This window comes from Dromaius novaehollandiae, chromosome 1, assembly GCF_036370855.1.
Source record: "Dromaius novaehollandiae isolate bDroNov1 chromosome 1, bDroNov1.hap1, whole genome shotgun sequence".
Classification (NCBI taxonomy): domain Eukaryota; kingdom Metazoa; phylum Chordata; class Aves; order Casuariiformes; family Dromaiidae; genus Dromaius; species Dromaius novaehollandiae.
The window spans coordinates 3,181,476-3,194,994 of NC_088098.1; the positions used below are offsets into that span (position 1 = coordinate 3,181,476).

At 42.3% G+C, this 13,519-nt stretch overlaps 1 protein-coding gene across 11 annotated transcripts in view; it reads left to right on the forward strand.

The window, feature by feature from the left end:
* Positions 1-13,519, forward strand: part of CELF2 (CUGBP Elav-like family member 2) — a 515,386-nt gene that overhangs the window by 451,649 nt on the left and 50,218 nt on the right. For all 11 annotated transcript variants that reach the window (XM_064502029.1, XM_064501618.1, XM_064501504.1 and 8 more), the window contains 2 exons: positions 7,712-7,791; positions 11,926-12,084. In XM_064502029.1, the coding sequence (XP_064358099.1) occupies positions 7,712-7,791; positions 11,926-12,084 (239 nt within the window). The remainder of the gene's footprint in view (positions 1-7,711; positions 7,792-11,925; positions 12,085-13,519) is intronic.

The following is a 13,519-nucleotide window of genomic DNA, read 5'->3' on the forward strand; positions in this document are numbered from 1 at the left end:
CCAACGGCAAGGCAGAAATCCCTCCCAGCGGCAGCCAGGGAAAATGTCACGCTCGGGGATGAGCGCGATATAAGTGCTGAGATAAAGAGAGAGAGGGAGAGAAACCGAATGGGTTGTTCCTAGTGTAGTTTCTCGCCAGGAGCTGACAGAACTTTATTAAAGTCTCACCCGTTGCTGTCACTACTGATAACGGTCCATCAGCGTTTCCCCTCCAAATTCCTATTGTCAGCTGTTTGAAACACATCTCTACAACCAGACTAAAATAAAATAATGTTACAAAGACTAAAAATAATGACACAAAGCCCCAGCGGTGAAGCAGTGTGTTTTAGACAAATTTAGGCTTTTTCCTGAAGTCATTTTTTCCCCTGTTGTTTGCTCCTGCATCTAAGAAATAATTGTTGTTCATATCTGCGGCTGGTTATATTCTGGCCAGCTATAAGAAACAGGCAGCAACCAAAAGCCACTGCCCTCCGAAGGCTCTGGGATGGTAATTCTCAACTGTGAAAAATATTTAAAAATAAAAATACCCTGTTGGCTGTAGAGATAAAGAAGCCGAAGACGCCACAGACACGGAGGCCGGCCCGCGCTTTAGCAGGGTCCGTGGGCCTATCTAAAGCAGCTTGCCACTGCCGGTACTAAATTCATTATTCAAAGCGAAGGATTCAGCCTGCAGGGTTGTTTAATCTGGCACTTTTTCGTAAGAGCTAAGTATGCTTTACAAAAATTCATGATTGTGATATCATGGGCTAAGCTTCATTATCATGAAAAAGCAGAAGTGAACTGCCTCACATTTTTTAAATCACGTATTGTGAACGGCTTAAGGAAACTTTCGGACCTCCTGACTCCTCGCGCTGTGTAATGTCTGCAGGAGCACAGATGCGAGCGCAGACAGCCGTGGGATGATAGCTAGAGCATGCAAAAATAGCCAGAAATACCCACGTTTGATTTGCAGCTGTGCCACTGATGTGCTGGGTGACCGTAGGTGAGTTGCTCTCTCATCAGCTCTCCATTATATGGTTCCTTAAAGCAAAGATAGCAGTGGTCCTCTACCTTTGCAAAATGCTTCTTTTTTTTTTAAGATCAGTGGATCAATATCTCTGCATCACTCTAGGAATTATTATCGTCCAAATGATGATTAAAAAAAATCCTCTTATCACAGGAGCACCACACAGCAAATTATGCTGCTGTATTGCTAAATGCAGATTTATATAACAGATATCAGAAAGAAGTCAACTGGATTAATAGCATGCACTGAAAAACCTACTAATTACGTGTACAGACCCTTGGTTCTACCATGAACGCTGTAGAAAAGCTCCAAGTGCATATTCCTACATCTTCTACACTCCTATTTGTCTGGGTTTTTAACAAAACATCACTAAGCACATGGGAAAAGCAAACATTTCTGCAGACTTCAGTTACAGGGAATTATTTTGTTCATTTAAGAGCAGTTTAGAAATGGCATAGAGAGTTGCACCACAGTCAGGCATTTGGATTGATAAAATTCGTAACTTTTGAGATTTCAGGGGTTGCTCGATAAGCAAGTAAAAGAAAATTAATATTTGCACCATAATTACTTGCAGTGAAGGGTAGGTGAGTAGGTTTTATGCCTGTTTGGTTTTTTCTCATGGATATTTACTGCTCCTTCAATGAGCTGAAGTGCCAAGCACGGAAACAGCCTGGATTAGTGGCCACTGTCCTTCTTCCGTATCAGTAAGTGGTGGGAGATGAGCACTGTGGCAGTGCAACGTTTTTAGTTTCCCTACAGAAGCATCTCAGCATTTCTCTTGCTGTAATGTGGAAACTTTACAATTTTTTCCAAATGTTCTAGCACATTTAATTTTGATTTTTTTCCTCTGCTGAAATTATTTGAAGGCTGGAAAGGAGGGGACAAATTAAGATAGGAAAGAGAGCAAAGTAAAGCCGTAGGAGGGAAGGACGCCTGGACGTTGCTCAGACCGTCGTGTCTGAGGTCAAAACAAGAAATTAAGGGGGAGTAAAATCTAAATGAAAAGATACTCTTTTTGAAAGCGGCTTTCTAAAGTGGATGTATTTTCATTATTAATAAAAGCAGTTCGGAGGCGTTTCATATTATTAATGCTGTCAAGCAAGCGAGTGCTGTGGAGAGACAGAAGGACCATCTCCAAGCGATCAGTGTCTCTGCTGGCCTCTTGCCAGTAACTGAATCTCAGATTTCCATTACCACGTCTCCTCGGCAATGCCTCCCCGCCGGGAGGTTCGAAACGGAATAATTTGCGAGAGTTTTTATTTCAATGAGAGGATCATCAGGGCACTGTCAGCGAATGTGGTCTTTGGTATCAGTTTGATTCAGGTTTTGTGCAAATTCCAGTTACCGAGGGCTGTGTTTTACGGAGCCGGTAATTGACTGCCCAGTTACAAGCGCTTTAAGGGGAACCATGAACTTCAGCGAATTTAAGATCTAGAATCTGTCATCCAGTCGAGAGTCAAGAAAAGTCACTAAAGCCAAAGAGACAAGGCATGTTTATCATCGTTACCTTTATGTGCCTGATAGGGCTAAACTGAAGAGCTTCACGACCACTTTTTGAAGAGACTTGACTTTGTGCTGAGTAGTTGCCCTTTTTCTCAGACCTACCATTATCTGTCTGCAGCAGGACCAAATGTCTGTCCACTAAACAAGCTGCTCTCTTCATCTGTAGCTGAAATGTGTGTGAACCACTCCGAGAGATGTTTGTGCGATCCCTGAAATTGGAGGCTGCCTCCCGGGGTGGTCCTTGCTCCAGCTTGTGCTCCATTACTGAAGTGGTACTGAAGCCCATCGAAACACCCTAAAGAAAAGGCAAAGTCTATTTTGCAACCTCAGCTAGAAAGCGTTTAACACCTCTAGAACTTTTTTTGCCACTCCTGAATTTCCATGAGTTTTTGTTTGAGCCACAGTTTTTCTTTAACTAGAGACTTTCATCTCAGAGGATCCCGAAATACTTCTTACAGGAGTCGTGGTGGTTTTCCCCTGTTGTTTCTTCCCAGGAAGCCAAGAAGAGTCGTGTCTACAGTGAACTAGGACTTGGTGGTACAACCGTAACACCATGAACTACACAGCCATAGCACAGGGCACTAGGATTGCTTGGATGACTGAAAAGCTCATCTTGAGCTTTCTGCTGTGTCAGAGGGGTCACTGTATATATATGTGTGTGTTTTTCTTAATTGACTACATCTGCCTTTATTTCATCTGCGGAACTTTTAAAGATGTATTTTTTAAACTTCCACTCTTAACTCTAGGCCTTGGTTTTCTTGGCCTAGGTATGAAATCAGAGCCCATACCTTGATGCCTCCATACTTAAAAATGTTCTGCTTTACTTGCAGCTCACAAGGTTTGATGTTATGCTATCCGGTGCGTGAACTGCCGGCTGAACACTTCAAAATAGTCTCTGAAAGCCCAAGATGAGAAGAACTGAGTGAAGCAGGAGTTGAAACGGGGCAGTGCTGAGCATTTTTGAATATTGCAGATAACTCAGCCGCTCGAGCAGCGAGCCCTAGGATTGGGACAGCGTGGTTCAAGGAGGAAGCTTTTATAATTTTGCTGGCTGTTTCAAAATTCTCTTTCAGTTCTGGGGGGAGAAAGGCAAACCTGGGGAGTTTGGAGCTCCTTTCAGCTGAGGTGACAAGTGTAACAGATGTGTTCCCAAATCTCCTCTGCACCAGGGCTCTGCGCCTCCCTCGGTTCGGCCCGGAGGAGGAAATTACTTGGCGAAACCCTTCCCTAGTCAATCATTAATGCATTGGAGCAGGTCGGGAGGCAACCTTAGAGAAATAACTAAAGCTCTTGCCCCTCTTTCCACCCTCCGCTTCTGTTTCTCTGGGAGATCCCCGACATTTTGAGCCCTGAGGGGATAAATAATTGCAAGGTGACTTGCAGGTTGGCCGTATTTACTAAGAAATTTTTTATTCGAGGTTAGGTAGCTAGTGATAAAAGAAGTAATATTGAGGTGTTAGCAACAGATACATCCCCCCGTGTAGGTTTTTTTCTAAATATCTGCTGAGCGTAAGAAAGGAGTAATTGAAGTATCTGGCCTTGATGTGGTAGAGCAGGGATGGTTTGCTTAGAGCTGTTGGCTGGACGAGCCTGGCCCATGGCGCTGCGGTTGCGGTAGTGTTTGCTGTGACGAGGTAAGCGGCCGTGGAAATCTTTCTTGTTTCCTTGCACCGCGAGGCGTGAAATCTGATTAGTCTTGTCCCGTTATAATTGTGATTAACGGCCCTCGAGCTGCTGCCGTGGTCCCAAATGGCCACCTGTATCCGTGAGATATAGAGAGTGAGATTGTACTGAAAAGGAAATTTTTTCCCCCTCCTGTCAGACACAGCTCCAGCAAGAGCACAGGATGGTTCGGGGCCGGCAGAGCTGATCTGGCTTAAACAGGGAGTGAAATCCTGGACGCATAGACACCGATTTCCAGTTAAATTCAAGGTCCCCAAGGAATCGCTAAAGTGCTTATGTTCCCCATACAGAAAATGGAAGGCGCTGCCACTGTATGGAGTGTATAAGCATCTCCAGACAGCTTTTCTGAATACCTAAGTCATCAGTGCAAGTTAGGCGGCTAAGTGGACTGAATCCTATTATATAGGTTTATCCCCTTTTTAGCATGACACACTTCCACAGAAGGAAAGGATCCCATGTTTCACACATAGTAAAATATATATGCATACATAATTCATGTATGAGTTTTGCGTGTGAGTGTCCAGGTTTGCTAACTGTGAAGATAATCCTTACATGTGAATATGTTTAGCATTTCAGTCTGGAACAACGTCTAGAAAGATGGTTAAATGAGCCAGCATCTGATTGGGGTGCTTGGTGATAACAGCTGAAGGCCTAGATTATCAAAGAATTTAGAAATGAAGTCGAGTGCTAAATTTTTAGCATGATTATTTAGGCAAAGCAGGTATTTGCTGTGCAAATGGCCAGTGTCCATCAGTGGGAAATGGCCAGCAGCTTGGAGATAACATGGGGACCCAACCTTGTAGCCCCTGCCTAGCAGACCATGATTAAAATGCAATCCCCTCTTCTCTGCGAAAGGCTCCAAATGCTTGTATTTTAGTAGCATAACGTCATTCACCTGGCATTCCCCTTTCCCAGAGAGCAAATTTCCTTTGAATAGGTAGCTCGCTATATGGCACTTTACAGGGGATCGCAGCAAAAATCTTCTCCCTCCAGGACAAAGGAAAGGGGAATCCAAGCAAGTGAATTTGGGCTGAGGAATGAGGAAGGGGGGTTTTGCCATTGCGTCAGATGGTGAAAAAAAGAGAGGAAAAAAAAGAGAGAAAGCGCAAGGGAGGGAAGAGTGAGTCTGCTTCCTCTCGAGTGCAGCTTGCTTTCTCTGCTGATTCACATTTCTTTTGAGACCTGCTAATTGCAACATTGCTCAGTAAGTTACTTACAGCCGTACTGCTGGGTGGAAATTGTGATAAATGCATAAACTGTGTCTTATTGATTTTTGTTGACATTTTACATGCTTCTTATGCATGCTTAACCTCCATTCAGTAGCTGTCACTGCGGTACACACTCCTGGGTAATGGGAGCAGAAGAAGCGAAGGAAGCAGTTGCTTGACCGTTACGAGCAGCATTATCCAAGGCTCAGTGTGGGGCTCCGTGCCCGCCTCCCGGTATAGCTCTTATTTGTGCTCATCCCCCTTCGAAGTTGCAAGCCAAGAAATGAAAACCCTCAGTGTTATTTCCTCTGTTTATGATAATAAGTGAAATGTCTTTTAAGAGAGATTACTTTGAGACTGACGGTAAACTTGGGCCTCTTTAATTTTAGTGCACAGCAGCAATGTGGAAGCTAGCCGAGGTACTGTGGCTTATTTACCATTCTCCTACACATTTTGTCTAGAATGCCTTATAGAAAGCTGTTCGTTACATCGTTTTCCTTGACAAAGTATTTGTCTCTGAATAACAGTAGTAGCAACACGTAGCGTGTCTAAACAGTAGTAAGACATCAGCAATTGTTACGTTATCCGAGAAATACATGAAGTGTCACGACACTGCCGTGAAGTTTTCATTAAAAAATTTTGACTTTCAGTTTTATAACGCTGACCTACCAGTCAGAGCTATATAAACCAGCTTAGGTTCCCTTGTATCAAGGGCCTTTACCTTAAAAAGAAAAATACCGCATGATGCAAAAATGCATTGACTTTATTTTCATGACTAGATGTAGTGCTTTTGGGTAATGATCAGGCATTGCTTTCTCTTACTGTTGTTTGATTAAAATGTGAATACAGTCTTGACTTGATAATCTTACCAGGTACACACGGAGCAAAAAAAAAAGAAAAGATATTTTATGCCTCAAATTGATTTACATAAACCGAACAATCTGTTGCTTGTTGGATTGCAAAATGGTTTATTTTGCCCATTGGCCACAGGGGCAACAATATTGCATTTTTGATGCCAGAATGCAGCTTCCATGCATTAGCTCTAAAATGACAATATGCTTTAGCCTCTCGGTGCTTAGATTTGCTTCATTTGGAAATCTTGTAAGTAGTAATAATAATAATGTTTTGAGGAAATTGAGTGGAACACTAAATTATTCTCTGAAACCTAAGTTCAAACTGTGCAAGGCTAAGGGAGCTGAAAATCAATGCACTTTTAAAGTCATTAGAGATCACAAGTGAAATAAGTCTGGGTTGCTTTAGCTAAGCTTTTAGTGTGCCATGGTATTATTACAAAATCAGCCTGAATCTGCATTAATTTCACAGCCTTTTTCTTTAAGATGCCCAAGGGTGCATGAAGAATAAAATGTAAATTTTTGGGAGGCAGTGTTTTTATTAGTCGAAAGGGCAGGGGGTCATGCACTAAAAAGCTAACCTCTGCTATGCCCACTATAGGTACGACTGACAGTAGTAAAAGAGTGGAAAAATAGCCCGGGCATTAGCCTGCTGGCTTTTTTATGATTTAAAAGACCAAAGAGGGAGAAAAGTGATTTCTCAGTTATTCAGCACATAGCTTCAGAATTGTTAAAAAGTTGGTGGCAGCTTTCACAGATCAAAGAGTTATCCGTGAGCCCAGGACTTGGAGAAACAAAAAGCCAAAAGCTTTTTATTTTGAGTATGTTATTTTCTCACATGTTGAGAGTCCACCTACGTTACTGAATTTTGTCTGAGTGTTTTCGCAGTTAGTTGCAGAGTAGCGCAGTGGAGTTCTCCTCCTCCTTATTTGTGTGGCTGCTCTTGGTGCCTCGCCGAGATTTATAAGTGACTTTAGGGATTCTCCTTAAATTCACAGTTGAGTTGCCAGCGGTGCCAGTCATTTATTTGCTCTCTAAAATTTGCCTGCACAGAAGACCTAGAAAGCAGCTATTAATGCATGGCCTGAATAGATTAAACTGTGCAATGCAAACTGTATGTAAAAGCCTTACTTATTCCAAACCCTGTGGCTAAAGAACAAAAACAAAACAAAATAATAATAAAATAAAATAAAATAAAATAAAATAAAATAAAATAAAGAAAAAAACAACCCTTTCTCCTCACCCATCCCCACCTAATTTTTTTTTCTTCCATCTATGGTCAGATTAGCAAGTCAGCACTGTCGATAAATAAACTAGAGAAGTTGTTTATTTTTTATGTACTACTGAGAACAGTGTCGTCTTGTGGCCGTTCTCGTAGACTGTGTTGGTTTAACAAGCGTCCAACCCTTTTGTCTTGTTGTTTTTTGTCTTTCCTGCTCCCTGTCCCCTTGTTCCCACAGGCTGTGCGTTTGTCACATTTTCTACAAGGGCAATGGCACAGAATGCAATCAAAGCCATGCACCAGTCTCAGACCATGGAGGTACAGTACTGTATCATTTGCCCTTTCTTTGTTTTCTTTGTGCAAATGATTGCGAATGGTAAAGCCATGCTCTCCTGGACAAGATCAGACGCATGACAATCACAGATTTAACCTTTTTTTTTTTTTTTTTTGGCCAGCCCGCTCGGCCTCTCGCGGGGAAACCTGGTTTTCTCGGTTGCCTGAAAGCGCGCGAGAAGACGGCCGCGTGGTGCCCGACCGCCATTTCCCAGCCCGTTTCCGGTGGCATTCGACGGAAAATGAAAGCGCTGTGTCTGCTGCTCCTTAGCCGCGCTCAGAGCATACCTGATGAGAAAATTACCTTTAATATCAACCACCCCCCAAAAAAAACCCCTTAGTTTTCTTTTTAGAGAGATTTTTAAGCATCCTGGGGTGCGCCGCTCTGAGAAAAAGCTCAAAGAGATTCAGCCTGGCCACGCTGAGCTGCTCGTGCATGCGTTTGGCTGCCGAGGGAATCTCTTTTTAAGTTATTACCATGAATTTCCCCGTCGCCGGGGCCGGCGGCCTCGTGTCGTGCCGCGAGGAGCGCGGCCATGCCTGGAGCCTGCCCGCCATGGGCGAAGCCGGCCGCGGGCTCGCGCTTCCCGCACGCCTCCGAGCTTTTTTTCAGTCTGTGATTTTTGTCATGGTCTTTCAGAATTTTGCCCAAAAAAAAAAAAAAGAAAGAAAGAAAAAGCCAACCCGCACCAGTATGAAGCCTTTACTTACGCTGGATCTTCTAGCTTATCACTGGAGAGTGCATGTTATACTGTATTATGTATACTGTATCTTTGTGTAGTGATGATTTCTCTCAGAGGTGGCATTGATGTTATGTGCATTTGTTTCTCTTTATTTTTTTTTACTCCAGGATCTCTCAATTTTTTTTTCCTCAGTGATTTGATTTGATTTTGTTTTATTTCCTCCTCCTTTGCAATGCTCTAGTCTCCCAAAGCATGCTGGGCACTAAACAATCATTATTGCGTCATGTCGTTGAGCTGCTTTGTGTCACGAGCCGAGCGGGGAGCCGAAGGGCGGGAGGGTGGAGAGAGGAGGAGGAGGAGGAAGAGCCAAAAAAAAAATCAAATTAAAAAAAAAAGAAGAAGAGAGTGCATGAAAACGTCACTAACTGTTTCCTGTGTACTACAAGTAACGGCATCGGCATTGCAAAGCTATTGTCTTTCCAAACATCCACGTTTGCATTTGGTTGAGCTTATTTTATAATCCATGTGTTTTCTTTTCAGTGCAATGCATTTTTAGAGCCCGAGTATACAGTGTTAGATGAGAATCCTCCAATGAGATGAGAATAATTGGAGTTAATCTTTGCTAGCAAGCTGATGTTACACAATATATGCAGCCTTGACCATATATATTGAAAAAAGCTGCCACTTTGAGGCTTTGAAAGAATACTCTTCGTAATTTGTCTGCCATGCACTGCTCCATTAATTCAGATCTATATATTTTTCCTAGATTCAATTCCAAGTAAAAGGAGAATGTTTATTGGTAATATTGTGTTTCACCTATATTTTTCCACGTGTTTTAATGTATTTTTCTGCCTAGCAAAATGAATTTCACACAGCTCCACCTCAGAAGATCTTAAAATTAAAGAGCGAATGCCTCACAGACCGGTTCTTGTTTTATGCCATACCCTGTTGAATTCAGTCCTGTAGCATAGTTACTCTTGGAGCAAAGCACTTCTCAACATCTTTAAAGTCACCATCAAGGAGACCCCCAAATTGGCGATTCCAAATATTTTGCACTTTGGGCTTCTTTGTGCCGATAAAGCTTAGGCTGAGAAACCCTTCTTGGAGGGAAGCAGTAGACCTTCTCCCGCTCCAAAAATGGCCCTTGAACGGGCTGGAGATACCAAGCTGTTGAGATGCTCCTTACTGATGTGCTGGGAGGTTCCTCCTGAGAGAGAAGATGGGAGAGATTAAGATAGAGGTCATTCTTTAGGCAAACAGTTTTTGCTGGCTCTTCTAGTAAAAGTTAATTTGGGTTAGCTAGTGTTAAATCGGGACTGTCAGCCTGGAACAGTGGTCCTTGGACACTTCTGTTTCATGTTTAATGCACAAAAAAAAAATGGGGGGGAAGAAGATGCATTACACAGTCAGATTTCAGCTCAACTGCTGAATTGACATTTTTTTTTCTGATTTCAGTATTTTCAGTTCTTTAGCACACGATTGGCCAAGACGCATTTTCAAAGCGAGCTAAGGATGCAGAACAGTGGGGCTATTAGTGTTCAAGTGAACCAAGAATAATGAATTCTCTTACAACCCTTTGCATCTCACTTTCCAACCTGATTAAATCCACTGATTTTAAAAACATAATTGCTGCTCTAAGTTTTTGCTTTTCTAACTCATTTCTGTGGGGTTTTTTTGTTTTTTTTTTTAAGGCATTCAAATGCAGCACCAGTAGAAGACACTAATTTGTTATCATGGAGTAAATTCGATGCAACAATAACAACCCTTTTCTCATAGAGAGCCACTTGCTACATATAATTTGAGTCTTCAGATTGTTTGCTCTCTTGAAAATGATGAAGTGATGAAATACAGAGCAGACAGTGAAAAAAATGAATTATAGATTCATAAATTGCAGAGATATTGTTTTTATACAATTTACTGACATTTAAGCATTCATAAATATGATGTCAGCTGTAGTGTTGAGTACCGAGCTGCTGAACTGAGAACCAAAATAGCTATATAATATTTCTTCCTCTGAAATTCATTTCTATTGCTTTTGAAAGCAACTCGATTCTCACGTTTCTTCAGGTAGCGAGCAGGAAGTTCTGATTGCTCTTAGCCCAGCACTACCAAAGCTCGTATTAAATAGAATACAAACTTGGGGTTCTTTTATTTAGCTAAACTAGAAAAATCTCTCTCACACCCTCCACCCTAGCTGCCTCTTCTTTTTTTTTAAGGGTCTTGTTTTTAATATTAGTATAAAAATCACTGAAGAGAGGCAATTGTGTAACAAGCTGATTCCTTCGTAATCTTTATTTGATTGCTGGAGTGGTATGTATCTCCCTGCTTCCTCCCTGAAACATTTTTACAATGAGAAGTACAAGAAAGGAATTGGAGATAGAATAATAAATCACAAGTGATGATTTTCTAAGATAATGCAGAAGGAACAGTATTGATGGGAGATCTTCGTACAAGAGAGATTATTATGATGGGGGTTTACTTCATCCCCTCCCCTGTGGATGGTGCACGTCCTTATCGTTTGTCCCGCGTGAGGTTCTGCAGAGGAGAGGTGCACAGCTGCCCTTTGTAGATGATAGAGGACAGGAACTTTTCTGAAGATGCTCACAGTGCTGTGAGAGCAGCCGTGGAGCGAGTTAGGTTAAGTATAACCCCGCTCCCCATCCCACACTACACATTCTGGCTAAAATTCAGCTGTGTTTTTTGGGATCTGAGTCATCTTTTGTTCCTGCCGTTGTTGTCAGATTGAAGTTAGACAAGAAATTAGTATAACAAAGCATGGCGGGTGGGGGGAAGTTATTCACTGCATTCTGTGAAGTTGGAAAGCAGTATGAAATACTAAAACGGATTGACAATTTCTATGACTCATGAGGCGTTTGCATTAATTTGCAGAACTGAATCATTACAGTATCTACTTTGCTCCCTGATTTAAGAAAAATGAAGACTTGAAAGGTTAACATACAAAAACATTTGTTAGCAAAATAAATAAATAAATAAATAATAGAGCGAGAGCAACAGAGACATCTTTCACATTCTTGTGTCTCGTTCTCTCCGTGACTTTGCCCCCAGCCTGAAGTCCAAGGGCAAAATCCAGCTGACCTCCACAGGCCACATGGTCCATGGCCTGCTGCTCCTTTCCGAGGGCCCCTCAGGCAGGGTTGAGGAGGAGGCTGCAGACCAGACCGCTAGTTCTTATTTACAGCCGCCTTACTTCCCGAGGTGTCCTGCAGCCCTCCCGTATCATGTAACGAGAGGTTCACAGAAGAATTGCTGGCAAAGGTGGCAGTCGGGAACGGGCAGCCACCACCAGCTGAAAAATCTCCGTCCTTGCAGCCCGCCATAAAAAGTGACTGCCGAGGGAGGGCGAGCGGCCCTCCGGGAGCCCGCGGGTGAGTGCGTGTGGTGTAACGCCTCCGTTTCCCCGTCTGTCCTACCACAGGGCTGCTCTTCGCCAATCGTGGTGAAGTTTGCCGATACCCAAAAGGACAAGGAGCAGCGGCGCTTGCAGCAGCAGTTGGCGCAGCAGATGCAGCAGCTCAATACTGCCACGTGGGGAAACCTCACAGGTCTGGGAGGACTCACACCACAATATCTAGCTGTAAGTGCCCTCCAAAGGCGGTGGCGACATGATCCTCTATTTATTTCAGAAACTGGGGTAAAGCTAGGGTGAACGCCCTGCAATACAACGCTATGTCCTCCAGGACATATAGCATGTCTTCTTCTAAATGAAATGGTCTGTACGTTCATAGCATGGTCTAAAAATAAATACGAGGGAATAGAAGTTGAATAAGCGTTTCAAGATGTGTCAGTGCAGTCCAAGGCACACATTTAAATTTTAGTCATGCTGAAAAATAAAGTTTGATCCCATTGACTTTATTGTTCTTTTGAACGTTACATTGCAATTTTTATAGCTGGGATAAAATTTAAGATCTTCCTTGAAAAGAACCAACAAACAGAGGACAGATGGTAGCTGAACACTGTACATGTCTATATGGTATAGCCTCTACACTGGGAACAGTGGTGTGATTTAATCCTCTAATTTTGTACAGCTTGATTTGGAAATACTCATTTATAATTTTTCTAAAATGCTGTACAACTTTCATATTAAAGCACAATGCTGTCAATGCTAAATATGCCTAGCTGGTACTACCTTTTAGAGACTGTGGAGAGGGCAGAGGAAAGTAATTTGTTTCTCATGCATTTAAAATGATATTTTCTTTGGCCCTTTTATAAGATGAAACCCAAACGCTCGCTCCTGCCCGCGGTAGAGAAATCTGAAATGCCCAGCTGTGAGTCGCAGGCCCTGGATTGCCAGGAGTCCCCTGCAGGCCTGCTGCGAGCGAGGCCCTGGCTTTGGTGGCCGTGGAATCAAACGGTCTCTTTTAGCAGCTTTTTGATAATCTGGGGACTACCTGAAGCTTCTGAGATAGATAGATAGATGTGTCCATAAATGCACTGTGCATCCACAAATACATAATCGGTATGCACGCAATGCATCGGTGTAGTGATCTAATGTGATAAACCTTAATTTACCTAGCAATTAAAAATATATATTGATATTGAGGTAGGCTAATTAATACTGAGGCAGGTAAATTATTATATACTAGTACCAGTCTAATGAATATCTATGTGCTTGATTCACAAAGATAAGAAAGAAAAAACTGAATTCAAGGGGGTGGGAGAGAATGGACTGTGATTGACAGAGATGAGTTATGGTAACTACTAGACTACAGAGGGTTGTAATTAGTCACGCTATGTTGGTTTAAATAGATTTAACACCTGGTTGTTAAAAAGAATAAATTGATTAATTGTTTTAAAGCAGCATTGTTATTGAGTTTCCCTTGTGTCTCTGTGTTTCTTAATAGAGATTAGACATTAATATGGATTTACAGCACTGACTCTAGGGATGTTCATTCCAACAATAGACAGAAGCAAGAGACTATATAAATGTAAAGGAAAGCATAAATGCTGCAAATGTAAAATGATAGCTTCTTTTAGTTTTATCTTCATTTGTTACCGTAACAGCACATAGA